Genomic DNA, 17,685 nt, shown 5'->3' with positions numbered 1-17,685 from the left:
TGGCTACCTGCCTCTCCGCAAGCGTGCATGCAAACCGTAGAATCCTCGCACGCACGCACCAAGAGAAACAACCTCCGGAGTCCGGAGATCGGTCTCGATCTGTGGAGCCGCCGTAGACATGACCCTTGTTGTGCATGTGCGAGCGTGCTCCTGATTATGGATGAAAATGGTATAGATATTTTCTGATTGTATTCGAAACTGAATCTGTTTAGAGGGGTTTAATCTGTTCGTATCCGAGTCCGGATATTCAACATCTGATACTGTATCCATATCCGAATACTCAAATCGTATTTTTATGATGTCGATATCCAATCGTATCCTATCTGGCATGGTTGACATCATCCATATTTGAATTCGAATCCGGATAGAAATATAAAAATAAATATAATATCAGTGATATCCGTCCATGTCCAATCCGTTTTCATCTCTACTCCTGATGAACGAGAGAGGAGGGAGAGGGAGAGATCTGGGAGAGAGATCAGATCATGCACCCCTGCGTCCCGGCCGTGCATGTCAGCGTGTCTGTAGCTAGCTAGCAGTGGCCGTGGCAGCGTTGCCAGCGTACCCACATTTATTACTGCCACAATTCTACTCCCTGCAACTGCAATGCAAGAAGCAATGGTTCCTTCTCTGCTCTCTCCGCCCCGCCCCATCATCATAGCCGCGGACCCACCCCGAGAGCATCTCTCTCCCAATCTCAGTCTCAGCCCGCCGCCATGCGCGTGTGTTGTGTGGCGTAGGCGCCAGGCGCGCCATCGCCAGATGTTTCGCAGGCGTCCTTGGCGCGCCGCGCGCTCTCGCTGACAGAACGGGCCCACGAGGTCTCGCGCGCTTCACCACCGCTACACGTACGCCGTCACGGCCACGGCCCACGGCCACAACACCTACCCGACTATCGTGCCGGCTGACACGTGGGGTCCGCGGGCAGAGCGGGCCCACATGTCATCGGCTTCGATCCCCCGGCAGGCCAGGTGCCGTCGTCAGGGGCAAGCTGCCAGCCCAGCCCAGGGCAGGCCGTTCCGTGAGGCTCCTCCATGCTGCTGCCTGTGCTGAGCCTGCCTGGTTGTCCTAGATTTTTCTCTCTCTACAACGGCATCAGCAGCATCACACACGCGCTGCACCCCTGGCCCCCACCACTCTCTCTCTCTAGAAAAGGATTCTCCTCCACGCCACTATTTAATCCCCGCACGAGGCGGACGGTGATCGGCGAGGCGAGGTGAGGCCGCGGGAGGAGAAGCCCAGCCCCCCGACCCCGATCGACCAGGGAACAACAAAAACCCTAGCCCACCTCCCGATCCACACCGCGCCTCCACTCCCCACCATGAACTAGCTCGCCTCCCAAAAGCTCCCGTCTTTTGGGATCGATCCCCAGGGCGATCGATCCGAATAAGCACTCGATTAGAACTGTTTAGCCACCCAATTTGATTTAATTCCCACCATAAGTTCTCGCCACATTTGGGCCTGATTACTTTTTTTAATTCGATCGTCCCACCCCGATCCCCATAACCATAAGCAGCAGCACGGCAGCAGCAAGTAAATATCACAGGTGAGTGGCCTAATTGCGCTGTGGCATGCGTGGGTTTTCTGCGATCTCTTTTCAACTGCGCCTGCTCGTAGCACGCAGTGTGTAGCAGTCTCCGTGTTCATCTGGTCTCCTTCTCGTTTTGATCTGGTCCGTCCTTCTATTCTGGTTCGTTTCGATCTCTCGAGGCTGTTAGTTAACTTGATGCGAAAAGCGTCCTAAAACCCGTTTACCGATTTTCTGCCACTTGATCGTCTCCTTGCAGTGGGTGGTGGTGGTGTACTGTACTGTACTGGTGTCTGGTGTTGGTTTTTGCTAGAGAGGCTCCGGGCACGAGGAAGCCGCACAGGCGGACCACTTCGTACCGCGCTGCGCGATTCCGCGGCAGTGCCAAAAAGCTCGCTGGCTCTATGCTTCGATCGCAAAAGCAGCTAGTTTTTCCCTTCCGATCTCTGCTGCCTTTGTCGCTGTTTTCCCAGGCCGCGCTTGCTTTTGTTTCGATCTATCCGTGCGGGTGCGGGTGCGGCTCGCTGCTAGCAGCAGAAAGCGGCTGCAGGTTCTTCGTACAAGCGAACTTTTGCCAGTATCACATGCGCTGCTGCTAGACGAGACGAGGCGCTCTCTTTTTCTCTTGCAGCGTTCAGCCTCAGACTCTCAGTTTGGTAACTCGGTGATTTTGCCTGCCTTTTGGTGCTTTGGGAACTAGAGTTTTTGAATGTTTTTTTTCGAACTTACTATTTCTAGATCTCATCAGTTTGGTCGGAAAATGCCAGTGCGCAATATTGTGTGTTAGTTCGTCTAATTTTTTTCTATGCGAGTCAATTTGGTTGGGTTTTTTAATTTTTTTTAAAAAAAATTGGTTGGGTTTCGAAAATTTCCGGCCGGCCAGAGATTAGCTGGTTCTGGATTTCTTCCATAACTCTGCAGCTTTTTTTTTTAACTATATACTAGCTGTTTTGATCGATGGGTTTGTTTGCCTTTTTGCTTTTGCAGGAGACAAAAGCTCTGAGGACCCGGATGCAGATGGACGTAGAGACGGTGCAGGCGAGTCCTGCGCTCCCGGCTCATCTGCAGACCTCGCCGGTACGTACGTGTCGGGCCAGTCCGGTCTTACTACACGTAGACGCTGCGACTTTTGCCAGTTCGATTACCTTTTGCTTTCTGTGATCTGGGTGATGAAATCTGTTTGCCTTTCCACTGATCTACACTGCTGCGGTCAGTTACACTGCAGGAGCGAAGCCAGAGATTTTAGTCACCGGGGTCAGTGTATAAGACTTATGCTTATATATATATCACATTTCTCTTCTATGAAATTCATTGTTGTAGTGGAACTTGCGGGAAGTCGTCGGGGTCATCTGACCCCAATAACTAGCTATAGATTCGCCCCTGTTACACTGGTATATGTGATATTGTGCGCCGCTTTATTAGTTGCTTTTGGGTGATTCGACATTTCGACTGGATGTTGAATCGGGATGTATAGTGGACATTGGGATGTATTAGTTGATATATGCTTTGATGCTCTTGCAAGATATACGCAGTACTAGTTTATTTTGGTGGTAGTTATCTGGACTCAAGAGTTGCTGGGTTTAATCAACTTGTTACTTTGTTAGACTGGTCTTGTTCATTTAAGAGCAAGTGCATGGATGCTGTAGGTAACCAAAATGGTCTAGTCTTCTCCAACATGATCCTTGTTAAAATCTGTTGAGTTCATTAACTGCAGCATTTTGAATTTGCTGAGCCGGGGCTTGATTTAGAATGATGTACTTTACTTACAATGTGCCTTATCTGGACTTTGGAATCTGCAATCTGGATCCGAGTAGTTAGTTTTGTGAGGGCACTCCTACGTACTACTACTAGTTTGTTCAGTACTTCAGTTAATTATATACTCGTGCATTTTTTTTTGAGAATATATACTCGTGCATTGGTGGTGTTCCATATGTAGCTGATGAGGAAACATGGCCGCTAAATGAATAATACATACTTGCCAAACTAAACACCCTGGGCTTGTGGAGTTTTATGTGCTACTCTGTTTTTGTTTTATGGGCAGTGGATAAAATGCATTTTTTTTTGTTTTGTTTACTTGGGGTTCGTTGTGCAATTGATCACTAGACATTCTACATGAACACGTGCCACTAGCTGGATTAGTGTTATTGTTCTTTTTTCACGAAGAGGTGCTGTTGGTTTGTTTTGAATCAACTCACGCAACTAGCATAATTATAGTCTTTTTTCGAATAAAGTCCCAGATAACTGTACACTTTGTCACCGTGCATACTGTACTGTAGTTCATTGCCATTATCATTAAACCTTTCGAGTTGACTTTGTCAATTGGCTATATATACCTAAGTTCTAATTTGGTGCGGGTGTATATAGATATGTAAAGCTTTTCATATATATGGAGATATACACAAACCATGTTTTTGAATCATAGAACTGGACCAGGACTCCAGGAGTCTTGCATGTTAAAAACTAGAGTCAATTTGCCAGGTTGTGCTATAAGAGCAGAAAAACATGTCCCCTTTGCATGTAGTAAACGTCTCTTTTCATTTCTGTTGGTGTAGTGGTAGATGATGTTGACTGCTGTCTGTCTTTCACAAGGCTAGGTTCTCCGATGCACGCGCACTGCACGCTAACCATTCCAGTGTAGGAGTATATTTTTCTTTTCCAAGAATCATACACGTCTCGGTTTCACCCGTTGTTTCTGTGACCATTGCGCATCACAAGAAGCCACAGGTGAGCAAGTACTACTTCAAGAAGAAGACCAGTAGTAGCCATAGCAGAAATGGCAAGGATGATGCCAACCACGACTCCAGGATCCAACCCAGGTCGCCCCTGAGCAGACAGAGCCTGACCTTCGACGCCACCTCCACCTACCACGCTGGTGAGCACGGCCGGGCATATACGATGCAACACAGCAACACTACTATTCTTCATGCCACACCCACCTGACACTTGTTGTGTGAATTGGTCTGATTTCCATCAGGAGCCTTCTACGAGATCGACCACGACAAATTGCCCCCCAAATCCCCAATCCATCTGAAATCCATACGGGTGGTAAAGGTGAGGTTTTTGTTTCTGGGATTCAATTGCTGCTCTCAATTTCTTAAATCTGTTTGTTTAGCATATGTTTGATCAAGTTTCGTTTCACCTGACGTCTGTGCCTAGGTGAGCGAGTGCACGAACCTGGACATCACCGTGAAATTCCCGTCCCTTCAGGCGCTGCGCAGCTTCTTCTCCTCCTACCCGGCACCCGGCACCGGACCGGAGCTAGACGAGCGCTTCGTCATGAGCAGCAACCACGCCGCGCGCATCTTGCGCCGCCGGGTGGCCGAGGAGGAGCTCGAGGGCGAGGTGCAGCAGGACAGCTTCTGGCTCATCAAGCCCCGGCTCTACGACTTCGCCGCACCTCAGCAGGTGCCGTCACGGACATCGCGCCTCCCGCCGCTACCCGCTCCACCTGCGGCTACGCTGGGGCCGGCAGCCGACTCCTGCTTACTCACCACGTTGAAATGCGATGGCGCTGGGTGGGGTATGAGGCGCCGCGTCAGGTACATTGGACGGCATCGTGATGAAGCTCCCAAGGAGGCTAGTGTTGATGGCTACGACACAGAGTCCAGCGTCAGGGAGGTGCAGCAGCCTCCAGCGACGCAGGAAGTTAAAAGGAGTGAAAGAAACTGTAAGAGGAAGCGGGAGGCAGAAGGGAGCAGCAAGGACAAGAACGGAAACGAGGGCAAGAAGAATAACAAGGTTCAGGGCGGCAGCAAGAAGAGCAAGAAGAGTTCGAAGAAGGCGAAGAAACGGACCGTGGAATCCAAGGACGGTGACCCTCGGCACGGCAAGGACCGGTGGTCAGCCGAGCGTTACGCCGCAGCAGAGAAGAGCCTGCTCGACATCATGCGCTCCCGCGATGCCCGCTTCGGCGCACCGGTGATGCGGCAGGTGCTGCGGGAGGAAGCCCGCAAGCACATCGGCGACACCGGCCTCCTTGACCACCTGCTCAAGCACATGGCTGGCCGGGTGCCGGAAGGCAGCGTTCACCGGTTCCGTCGCCGGCACAATGCGGATGGTGCCATGGAGTACTGGCTTGAGCCGGCCGACCTTGCTGAGGTACGGCGACAGGCCGGTGTGTCTGATCCATACTGGGTGCCACCGCCGGGATGGAAGCCAGGTGATGACGTGTCCCTCGTCGCCGGCGACCTTCTAGTCAAGAGGCAGGTTGAGGAGCTCACCGAGGAGGTCAATGGCGTAAAAAGGTATATCTTTTTCTACTCCTTTTGTCTGTCTGCACTCTGTACTGTATACGGTCTCTAAAGTTTACTGCATATCCCATCGAATGTTTAAACATATGGAGTATTAAATATAGACTAAAAAATAACTAATTGTACAGTTTGTGACTAATTTGTGAGACGAATCTTTTAAGCCTAATTAGTTCATGATTTGACAATGTGGTGCTACAGTAATACATATGCTAATGACGGATTAATTAGGCTTAATAAATTTGTCTCGCGGATTACTGACGGATTCTGTAATTTATTTTTTTATTAGTATCCAAATACCCTATGTAACATCCTAATATGACACCCGATGTGACATCCTAAAACTTTACACCCTGAATTTAAACAAGGCCGTAGTTTTGTTGCAAATCAAGCCACCAGTGCTACAACCCTGTTAAGTTCTTACATAGACGAGGGATTTCTTCTTAGTTTTATCTTAAGTTATTATTCTTGTGGTGGTGTGTGAAGGCAATTGGAGCAGTTAATGTGCAAGGACGATGGGGACTTTGATGCAGAAAGAACCTACAATTCATTGAAGGTATGTAAAAGATTAGCGCCCTGTTCGCTTGAGCTTATTCAAAACTACTTTTCAGCTATGAAACAGTATTTTTCTCTCACAACATTTCAACGTAAACATCAGTATAAGCCAAATTTCAGCATCAACAAACAGGGTGCAGATCCTTTATCCTCTTTACAATTCGTTGTTCCCTTTACTTTTTAAGGCTGCTGAATTAACTGAGCAAGATATGGCAGTGGCACTGATGTGCATTAGAGCATTTTCCAAGTTTCTGTATGTTGGGTCGTGTAAGTCATGTACATCATTTCGTCTATTGATGGGAGGTTTTTTGAAGTGCTAGAATGGTAGTCCTGGACTCCCGGTTCAGTTTCTCTGATGTTTCATAATGCTTGCTATCTGTAAGACCATAGCTAACTCCTTGTCCAGTCTCTGAAATTCTAAATCCAGGATGTACTGATGTACATGATCTAACTAGCATTAACTACAGTTCTCTGTTTTACTTCTCACATTGAATATACTAACTGATAGAAACTTTTTGACATGCCCATTTTGGATGCACTAATGGAAGGTTGTCAATTTGTTTGTCAGGAGAAGTACCAGCGTGCTGTGAGGGCTAATGAAAAGCTTGAGAAGCAGGTGATTTGTTTGAAGGTAAGCGCATGCATTCAGCAACGTTGTCTACTAGGAAAAATGTGGGAGTCAGTTTCAAACAAAATGAGAACAGAGAAATCATGACTGTTAATAATTTGTCTTCAGTAATTTTCTATTATTGATTTGTCTTCGGTTATTCAATCTACAGGGAAGCTATGACTTTGATATCCTCGCAAAAGAAAAAAACTATGTCTTTGCTAAGTTTGCTTGCTGCATTTACAGAAACGATCTTGCCTTCTATTTTCAGGACATGTGTGAGAATGTAGTTCAGATGAATGGTGAGCTGAAGAAGGAGGTGTTATCCTTCAAGGTACATTCATGCAGCTAGCTATGACACTGACAATATCTTTTTCATCTATCATCTGTAACATCTATTCCTCTGCATATTTTGTATGCTAGCTCCGTGTAATTCCGAATACAGTTAGTGAACCACTGTCTAATTTCAGGAGCATATAGCTGACAAGAATGATAAGTTAGAGGAGAAGATTACCTCTCTCTCCAACTCCTTCCTTTCTTTCAAGGTAGCTCTTTGCATGGCAATGCACTGTTTTTGTTAATTTTGCTCAGCCTATGCAAATGTACATTTGCCATCATCCATGAGTTGAAGTAAACAGAATTGGGTGGTGCAGGATCAGCTGGTACTGGCTCTGAAGATGGAAACAGAACGTCAGCTAGAACTGGCTCCTAGTGAAGCTGTTCCCCGCACAGCACTGTACGTTGGTTCCGGTGACCAGATGATCCCCCGGACAGACGGCACCGTCATCCAAGGCGGCCAAGACAGGCCGGTAAGGAAGAGCAGCTTCCGCGTCTGCAAGCCACAGGGCACGTTCCTGTGGCCGAGCATGGCGTCCGGCATGACCATCAGCGGGGGCGCCAGCAGCAGCTGCCCGGCCGCCGCCACGCCAGTCCCGGGGATCCCTCTAAGCACCAGTTGCCCGAGTAGCGCCGGGCCGGGGCTCCCGCGGTCGTCGCGAGCCCCAGTTGAGGTGGTGGCGGCGGCGGCCGGCCTGGACGAGCACGTGATGTTTGGTGCCCTCTTCTCTACGCCGCCCTCGGCGTCGTCCACCAACGCCGCTGCCGCAGCTGCCAAGCTGCAACTGTCCCTGCCCAGCCCGAGGTCGCCGCTGCAGCCACAAAAGCTGTTTGGCACTGTTACTGCTGCTGCTGCTTCTGGGTTTAGTCCTCAAAAGCTGATGCATTTCTCCGGCCTGACTCGACGCCATGTCGTAAGTCCATTTTGCTTACTCTCTCTTTATCCTCTGGTTCTATAGCCTGACATGATTCTGACAATTAGTTCATACTGGCCTGCTGTTCCATTGCTCTCAGCAAGCATTAGTACTAGTTAACCAATCAAGAAACGAGCAAACTGATTCATGTCCCAATTGATCGTGGACTGTGCAGGACGTCTCGTCGTCATCGTCCGGGGCCTGCGGTTCCAGCCTGTTGGAGGGGAAGAGAGTCCTGTTGGATGCAGACGCCGGCGGGATCAGCGTGGTGGGCACCGAGCTGGCCCTGGCTACTCCATCCTATTGCTGAGCTTCTACTACCTCTCCACTTCAGATCATCACCTCTTCCCCCATCTGCAAGCAAAGCTTTGGATGGTTGGCCTCAGGGTGCTCCAATTTTCTTTCTTTCTTAAGATAACGAAGGGGCAACACGTAGCGTAAATACAGAGAAAAAAAAAGGAATAGGAACTCACTTGTGCAGTCTTGGTGGCATAATTCGTAGCCATCTCAGCTTCGTTCGTCAGTTTCTAGTTAATTTTCGTCCAAGCTTGTACTGCTGCAAGCCTGACATGAGTCGCTGGTAGAATTTAAAGTCGTTGCATTGGATTGATCTCTTCATTAAGTCAGTTGGGTATGGTCGTCAGCCCTGTCCATGGTGCATGACACATTTGGAGTTGAGATGTGTCAGTTTTGCTGGCTCCTTAGGGCATATATACAGAGTCTGTCTACCATACAACCATGTGTTTTATGCAATTTCAACATATGAATTTTTTTACACCATAAGATTAAGATCCAATAGCATCTACCATTTTTCTACCTCCAGTCTCCACATATCATAGATTACAAATTTTTTTTATGGAAGGACAAATCACAGCCGCCGCCGCCGCCAGCGGGACGAGCTCGTCGGTCGACGCGCGCCAAAGACACGTAGCGGTATCAAACGCTTCGAAACTCCAAGTTGGACGAAGGAGATCTCAAGAGGAGTCGCGTCCAACGTCTGGAGTGTCGTCTGTTTGACTCGTTGGCACCGCACTGGATTTCTGGCCGTGACACGACGGCGACCAGTTGATGGCCGTGAGCCCGTGACACGTGAGGTCGACCATGCTGTCATCTCAGTTGGAGTGGTAGCTGTCTTCGGCACCGCACTGGATCTCTGCCCGTGACACGACGACGGCGACCGGTTGATGGCCGTGAGACTGACACATGACGTCTGACCTTATATATGAGAAAGAGAGTGGGAGAGAGATAAAAAAAATCCACGTGTTTTTTTTTTTTGCTAAAACACATATTTGTTGTATAGTATTTCTAAATATATATTGATGATATATTTAATTTCATCTTACAATCTTTGCGTTCTTGATGTTGATGATAAGCACGATCATATCCACATGGCATGCCTGCATACATGCCGCTACCTTGTGATTATTATTGTTCACATATTGATGTTGATCGAATTGCACTCTTTTTAAAAACATATCAAAGTCCAGTGTTTGCCTGGAATCTGATGTTTTATCTCTTATATCCTGTTTGGTTCCTAGAAATTGGACAATGTTCTAATAATGAAACAAGAAGCACTTTGGGCTAAAAATTAGCTCAAACTAGCCAAGGTTGGCTAACAACTAGTTGAAAATTTGTCTAAGGGCTCCTTTGGAACACAGAATGGAAAAACATAGAAATAGAAAAGGCATAGGAAATGAATGTTGGTGTAAAACATAGGAATTTGATAGGAATGACTGTTTGGATATGCCATTGGAAAAACATAGAAATTCTAAAGGAATTTTCATCCTAATAAGTTGTTTACTTTATTTGCTCAATCACTCCTTTGGTAAGAATTTGTTTCATTACTCATAGACAAGTGGGTACATTGACAAGAAGCAAATATTAGTATATTAGTTGCTAGAGATGGCTTTCTCGTTTTTCGGGCATAGGATTTTTAGTAAGAGGTTTGAGTGGATGCTAAAATTCGTATGGAATCGGTGTGCATAGGGTAGATTTCCTATGGAATGCCAAGCGTGAATCCTACGAACCAAAGGCTAGGAAAGGAAAAAAAAATCCTTCAATCCAAAGGAGCCCTAAAAATTAGACCACCTATTAGCTCTCCTGTTTATGCACTAGAGTTAATTTTGACTAATTTTTAGTTAACTAGTGATTAGCCCTTATATCAAACAGGCTCTCTTAGTTGCAAAGTGATTAGAGAGCGAGAGTGACTTTCCTACACAAGTGTTGCCAGTAGTTTGTGTAAGTTTTTTCAAAACCCGTTTATTAAAGGAGGCGCATTTTACCTCACGTTGGTGAAGCATGGTCAGGCATGGTACCCTACGCTTACATGAAAAGTCAAAAGGAAACAGCAATTTGAAATGTAGTCCTACGGTACGGCAAAAAAGCACTGGATTGCAAATTTGCAATTGTTAGCAAAAGAAATCACAAGAAGCCAGCATTCAATCAACTATTATATAGTATAGAATAGAAAACGAACCGAAATTGGGTAGAGCAACTAGAAAGTTTTCCTTTCGTAGCTGCCAAGTTTCTGCTTACGATTTTCCTTTTCAAGGAGGACACGTGGTGACCAAGTTTTGCCAATGGAGCGCCGCTGTTTTCGTTTTGTCCGACATCCGGACGATCGGACGGCAGGAGTTGAACTCAGCCTCAGATCCAACGGTTCGAGTAGCTTTCTTGACCAGTACGTAACAAAATCGAAATAGGAAGATACGGAGTAGCTACTGTTGTCTGGTGTCCCAGCCGGCCCAACAACGGCCCGTTCGTTGGGAGGAATTACGTAGGAATCTGAAGCAGTCTATGAGAAAAAAAAAAGTTCTGGTTGAAAAAAACCCGGTGGATTTAAGGGCACGCCAACGGCGCCGACAGTCTGATCCAGGAACGCTCCAAGGCCTAGAGTCCCAAACCCTAGCCACCACGGCAATGGCGGCAACGGAGGGGGCCGACGAGCCGGCGGCGACCGCGGCGGGTGACCCGCGCCACGTTCGCAACACGTGCATCCTCGCGCACGTGGACCACGGCAAGACCACGCTGGCGGACCACCTGGTGGCGTCCTGCGGGGGCGGGCTCCTCCACCCGAAGCTCGCCGGCCGGATCCGCTTCATGGACTACCTCGACGAGGAGCAGCGGCGGGCCATCACCATGAAGTCCGCCGCCGTCGCGCTCCGCTCCCGGGCCGGCCACCGCGTCAGCCTCATCGACTCCCCGGGCCACATCGACTTCTGCTCCGAGGTCTCCTCCGCCGCGCGCCTCTCGGACTCGGCGCTCATCCTTGTCGACGCCGTCGAGGGGGTGCACGTCCAGACGCACGCCGCGCTGCGCCAGGCCTTCATCGAGCGCCTCCGGCCCTGCCTCGTGCTCAACAAGATTGACCGCCTCATCACCGAGCTCAGCCTCACCCCCGCCGAGGCCTACGTCCGCCTCCACCGCATCGTCTCCGACGTCAACTCCATCTACTCCGCGCTGCGCTCCCACTCCTACTTCTCCCTCCTCTCCGCCCTCGAGGATAGCCCCTCCACAAGCTCTTCGTCCTCAGCTGAGGACCTACCGGAGGACTTTGAAGACGACGATGACAACGAGGACGCCTTCCAGCCCCTCAAGGGCAATGTCGTCTTCGCCTGTGCACTTGACGGCTGGGGCTTTCGCCCCCAACAGTTCGCCAACCTCTACGCCAGAAAGACCAGAGTCAACCCCTCCGCCTTCCTGAAAGGATTGTGGGGCCCCAGATATTTCGATAAGAAGACGGGGAAGGTTGTGGGGAAGAAAGCTATCAAGAGCGCAGACCCACAGCCAATGTTCGTGGAGTTTGTGTTGAGTGCCCTGTGGAAGATGTACGAGCTGGTGCTGAAGGACGGTGGTGAGAGTCAAGCGGTGAAGAAATTGATTGAAAACTTCGACTTGAAAATTCCGGAACTGGAGCTGAACAGAGATACAAAGGCTGTGCTGCAATCTGTCATGAGCCAGTGGCTGCCGCTGGCAGATGCCGTGATGGATATGGTGGTGGAGTGCACGCCTGATCCTGTTGCTGCTCAAGGGGTCAGGGTTGCAAGGCTTATGCCAAAGAGGGAGGTTACTCCAGAAGATGCTGCTGGTTGCTCTGAGGCGGTTGTTGAGGAGGCAGAGAGGGTGCGGAGGTGTGTCGAGGCCTGTGATGTGAGTGCTGATGCGCCAGTGGTAGTTTATGTGTCAAAGATGTTTGCTGTGCCATCTAAGATGTTGCCATTGAAGGGAGTGGATGGTGAACTGTTGAACCACCATAGTAGTAGTGAGTCAGAGGAGTGCTTTATGGCATTTGCAAGGGTCTTCAGCGGCGTCCTTCATGCAGGGCAGAAGGTATTTGTGCTGTCGCCATTGTATGATCCAGTGAAAGGGGATACAGTTCAGAAGCATGTGCAGGAGGTGGAGCTTCAATACTTGTATGAGATGCTAGGACAAGGCCTGAAGCCAGTTGCCAGTGTGGCTGCGGGGAATGTGGTTGCAATCCAGGGCCTTGGGCAGCATATATTGAAGAGTGCCACATTGTCGTCGACCAAGAATTGCTGGCCCTTCTCGAGTATGATGTTCCAGGCATCTCCGATCCTTAAAGTTGCGATTGAGCCCTCAAATCCAGCTGATCTAGGAAGCTCTTGTTAAAGGGCTTAGGCTTCTTAACCGAGCAGACCCATTTGTCGAGTATACTGTTTCGCAGAGGGGTGAGCATGTCCTTGCTGCTGCTGGTGAGATACATTTGGAGCGGTGCATAAAGGATTTGGAGGAGAGATTTTCAAAGGTCAAATTGGTGGTCTCAGACCCCCTAGTTTCCTTCAAAGAGACAATCGAAGGGGAAGGTGCCAGTTTAGTGGAGAGCTTGAAGAATCCACAGGAGTTTGTTGAGAGGACTACTCCAAATGGGAGGTGTACTGTGCGAGTTCAGGTCTTGAGGCTTCCCAATGCTCTGACTAAGGTCTTGAGGAAAGCGAACAGTTGCTTGGTCAAATAATTGATGGGAAAACAGCAAAAAGGGATGGTGTTTTGGATCCTCGCCTTTCTCAGGAAGATGGTGATTCTGCTGCAACTCTCAGACAGCGGATGATTGATGCCATAGACAGTGAATTAGACACAATCTCTAAGCAAGTTGATAAAGAAAAACTTGACAGGTATAGAAAGACATGGCTTGGACACCTTGACAGAATCTGGTCACTAAGTCCTTGGCAGGTTGGTCCGAATGTCCTTTTTGCCTGATTCAAAATTAAGTGGTGGTACAATGACTGTCCAAGATGGAAGGCAAGGTATACTTGTGAGTGGCAGAGCTCATGTCTCTGAGAAATTGGGGTTTGTGAGGGAATGTGAAGCCAAAGATAACGATCTTGACAATGGTGATGGATATGCAACAGATGCTCCTGAATCATTGCACATAGAGTCTATGGCACTAAGGAACAGCATTGTCTCAGGATTCCAGATTGCCACTAATGCTGGGCCTTTATGTGATGAACCTATGTGGGGTCTTGCGTTTATTGTTGAGCCTTACATATTTGCTGACGGCTCTGATGCTGCCAACCACTCTGATCAATACAATGTCTTCAGCGGTCAAGTAATCACTGCGGTTAAAGAAGCATGCAGAGCAGCTGTTCTTCAGAACAAGCCAAGGCTTGTTGAGGCTATGTACTTCTGTGAGTTGACCACGCCAACGGAGCAGTTAGGTGCAACTTATGCAGTTCTTGGTAAGAGGCGAGCAAGGGTTCTGAAAGAAGAGATGCAAGAAGGAACCTCATTATTTACAGTGCATGCTTACCTGCCAGTCACTGAGAGCATTGGATTTTCGAATCAACTTAGGAGTTTAACTGCAGGTGCAGTTAGTGCTCTCCTCGTTCTTAGCCACTGGGAAGCTATTCCTGAGGACCCCTTCTTTGTCCCAAAGACACAGGATGAGCTTGAAGAATTCGGAGATGGTTCAAGCATTGGGCCAAACTTGGCTAAAAAGCTTATGAATTTTGTTAGACGAAGGAAAGGACTGCATGTTGAAGAGAAAGTTGTGGAGCATGGCACAAAACAGCGGACTCTTGCTAAAAAGGTATAGTTGTGTCCAAAATCCAGGTGGTAGCAAAACTGTATCTTTCTCCAAGATTTTGTGCTGGTATACTGAAATGTAATCAAAACTTTTATGCAGTGAAATAGTTTTCATTCATACGGCATTGTTGTTTGAGAGTTGAGATGGGATTTGTACGGCATTTGTGTCTTGGTCTATGATATTAGAAAGATCACAGTATTTTCTGGACCTTTGTTTCTTGCAATACCAATGAAATACTATAGCACGGCCTTTTGTCCTGGCCTCCTGGGAGTAAACTGTGTAACCATGTGCACTGGTGAGAATACTATCTTTTCATTTGTCCTCGTCCTGTCCTTTTTTTAGCACCATAAGAAAGTTTATGTAGAATATTTCTTTTGTTTTTCTGGTTCTGTATGCATGTAGTGAGAGTGAGAAGTTAGCTTGCTTTACACCAGAAATAAACTGATCAGATCTAAGTTATTTTCTACATCTCCAAAGGATATGCATCGCTGAACTAAATCAAGTTCAAGCTTTGCAAATCATCAAGAGACAACTAAACTATTTTGTTGCAACCCTTTCTCTGAACTTCAGTGGAGGAGAACTGAACTACTCCCTCCGTTCTAAATTATAAGTCACTTGACTTTTTTTTTGTAGACATACAGAGCAAAATTGGTGACAGAGCACAACCTTTTGGTACATTATCTACATACGTAGCAAAATCGTTATATCAAAAAAGTCAAAGCGACTTATATTTTGTACAGGACAGAGCACTACTTTACACTTCTTCCCATCATAGAACTGTTCACACATGCACACGCTGCCACTGAACCTGATTGCTTTGACAATTTATATCCCTCCTCTATTTACTGCTGCATGAGTGATGAGTCTTGCTTATCATGGAAATTGAGACCACCTTTACTGAACAGCAGCTTGCACTTGCCAATGAATGCAATCAGTACTCTCTGTTGCTTCAAATCCCTCTGATTCACCACTTCATATAGCAGTCTGTCACTTCTCTATTTGCACCTTCACATACCAGCCACTGAATCTCTCTGCCTTTTTTTTTCTGTTCTCTCTGTCCTCATCGTCACCCCATCTATCTGCTGCTACAATCTCTAGGCCTCCATCTTGTTGCAATCGAAATTCAGACTCTGGTGCCTTCCTTTCCTGAATATGACTTCAGCGATCGCCAGTGGCTCAGTGATAGTACTCGCGGTGGCGAGTCTGCCCGCCAGCGTTCGATCCCTGGCGATCGCAGCGCTGGTGCCGCACCCGGGTGTGTGCAGCACCCATTTATAAATAGTACCTCTTTCGCGTGATGCCACAATGGGATCGTGACGTGCCCGTCACCTACGGAATCTGAGGATTTCGGTGATCTCAACAAAGGACGCGGTCTTCAGATCTGAGTGTAGTTGTAGGTTTGTTTGTACACGGGTGGTGTGAGTAGTGTGCGTGTGTTCAGTGAGCGTGCGTGCGTGTGTACGAACAGATACTACAGCTGTACCCAGATAAGAGGCAAAAAAAAAAATCTATACTGCTCTGCCCCTTCTCCTATAATCTTCTTACCCCTCATTATATTTTTTTTTTTGAAACAATGGCAGGATCTCTGCCTTTCAGTTAAAACAAATGAAGTTTATATACAAGCAAAGGTAGCCAAGCGTGGCGCCAAACACCATGAAAGGTTAGTCCACCCACACAACGCGGTAGAGTACACACTACCATGAGTCATCGTTGCCGAGCATTGTTGCAAAGCAGCCAGCAGCTTCGACTTCCCATGGCAAAACACCGACGACCCATCCTAAGATGTCAGACCAACGGGCCCGAAGCAGAGGTTGCAACAGGTTCATCGTTGCTGAGCTCAACGGCTTCGCAAAGAGCAGCTCCGACTTCCTGCCTGATCCCACGCCCCGCCCGCGGTGATTGCCGAGCCTCTAAAGCTGAAACCCAAGCCGTCGGAAGAAGGAGGGTTCGACCCGCGTCATCGTTGTCGAGCTACATCCCCTGATGCAGCAGCTCTGACTTCAGGATGTAGAACTCGCCGTCTCGCGTCAACCTGGTGCCGAGAGGCGGAGGACATCCTGCCGAAGGAGACATCACGGCCGAGACGAATTTCCACAGTGACGCCTTCAGGAAGGGTACGACGCCGATTGCGCCGCTGTCACTTGTCCAGGAATGGACCGGGTTTCCACCCGTGGAAGACATGGCTGGGGGCACGAGAACACGACGCCCCCAACAAGGAAAATCGACGCCCACAGGCGTCGCTGTTGCCAAGGCTTTCGCCCAAAGTGCCCCTAGCACCTACGTCGAGCCAAGATGCTGGACCCTAGCCTGATATTACTCTCTAATCTATAGTAACTGCCAAAACTGCATCTACTACTCTTCCATAAGAGGGCTTAAATCTAAACCTCTGGGCACTGATCTTGTTCTGGCCATGGAAATTGAGGCACTCTTCACTGAACAATCTTGCTAGTACCAATACTGTATTACTAGTACTCTTGATGATTTGTTGCCGCATACAGTACTCTCCACGCCTGACTCCACCTGCATGCTGCATACACTGTTCTTCTCATCATCACTCAATCTTCTCTGCTATAACCTACAGGCCCCTCTACTACTACTCTCCTCTCCAACTGTGACACATCATCTCTGACTCTGCTATAAAATTGCAGACTTGCTATCTTTTACTCAACAACACATCTGTCAATACTACTCTGCCCACTTCTCTTGCCCCGCATGAAATTATTGAATGGGATATAATACGTTCTCCTTGGTCGTTTCATCTTGTGATACACATGAAGGCTTGCTGGGCATCGATGCTACACTGTTAAACTGTTAAAGTGAAGTCGGTTCCAGCTTGTTAGTGCACTTGTATGTCTGCAAAAGTGGAATTTCAGATAGCTTCAGTTGTTCTCAAATCCTGCGCTAATCTCGTGCAGTTTGATTTTCATCTTATTAATAGTTGGTTTGCCTGGTTACACCATCTTCCATTGGAACAACATTTTTACGGACGTGCTCACGTGCCTCCATCTGTCGGCGCGGGGATGCAGAATATTTGTTTCTAAACTTTCTACCGTTGCGTGCCATTCCATTCTCGTGTGGTGAGCAAACCGAAATCCTGACAGACAGGCGGATGGATACTACTCTTGTGCGTGCCTGCACAGCGTTGTTTATGGTCGGTGCATACTCAACTACTGGCTAGCCGCTTCGAGATTCCACCGATTTCTTGGTCAAAAAACGGGAAAAATGATCACTTGCCAGGCTGAATGCGTAGTAGAATTCAATCACACTGCATGTCTAAAACATGTGATTGTGAAATACCACACGCTGTTCGGCGCGGCCATGTCCGAGCCCGACGCCCTCTCGCCGACCTGCAGGTGCTCGCGTCGAGCATGGCGTACGCGCCGCTGGCCAGCAAGAAGGACGACCCCGTATAGTACATCCCGGTGGCGGTGGAGGGCATCGCGGTGAGCCAGGCG

At 48.3% G+C, this 17,685-nt stretch overlaps 2 protein-coding genes across 5 annotated transcripts; both read left to right on the top strand.

Moving 5' to 3' along the window:
* The first annotated feature begins 1,217 nt into the window (after nt 1–1,217).
* LOC136532293 (protein AMEIOTIC 1) lies at nt 1,218–9,308 on the top strand. 4 transcript variants are annotated; one of them, XR_010778207.1, is made up of 12 exons: nt 1,218–1,546; nt 2,516–2,605; nt 4,244–4,400; nt 4,503–4,584; nt 4,690–5,772; nt 6,262–6,331; nt 6,899–6,961; nt 7,209–7,271; nt 7,408–7,482; nt 7,591–8,187; nt 8,363–8,562; nt 9,050–9,308. XR_010778207.1 is itself a non-coding variant. In XM_066524905.1 (11 exons), exons 2-11 carry the CDS (start codon nt 2,540–2,542, stop codon nt 8,495–8,497), a joined length of 2,388 nt encoding a protein of 795 aa, XP_066381002.1. In that variant the 5' UTR covers nt 1,218–1,546; nt 2,516–2,539; the 3' UTR covers nt 8,498–8,977. The 4 variants fall into 4 exon arrangements, 2 of the variants coding, with proteins under 2 accessions (XP_066381002.1, XP_066381001.1); XR_010778206.1 differs by having other exon boundaries at nt 8,363–8,574; XM_066524905.1 differs by lacking the exon at nt 9,050–9,308 and having other exon boundaries at nt 4,247–4,400; nt 8,363–8,977.
* A 1,724-nt stretch (nt 9,309–11,032) lies between these two features.
* LOC136532292 (uncharacterized) lies at nt 11,033–14,491 on the top strand. Its single transcript, XM_066524903.1, is given in 4 exon segments — nt 11,033–12,804; nt 12,806–13,124; nt 13,127–13,394; nt 13,396–14,491. Coding segments are annotated over 4 exon segments (3,129 nt in total). The 5' UTR covers nt 11,033–11,106; the 3' UTR covers nt 14,240–14,491.
* The last annotated feature ends 3,194 nt before the right edge of the window (nt 14,492–17,685 follow it).

The sequence above is a fragment of the Miscanthus floridulus genome, unplaced genomic scaffold, assembly GCF_019320115.1.
Source record: "Miscanthus floridulus cultivar M001 unplaced genomic scaffold, ASM1932011v1 fs_570_3, whole genome shotgun sequence".
Taxonomy (NCBI): domain Eukaryota; kingdom Viridiplantae; phylum Streptophyta; class Magnoliopsida; order Poales; family Poaceae; genus Miscanthus; species Miscanthus floridulus.
Note: the sequence above shows the minus strand (reverse complement) of the source record. Positions and strands in the feature narration are given on the sequence as shown.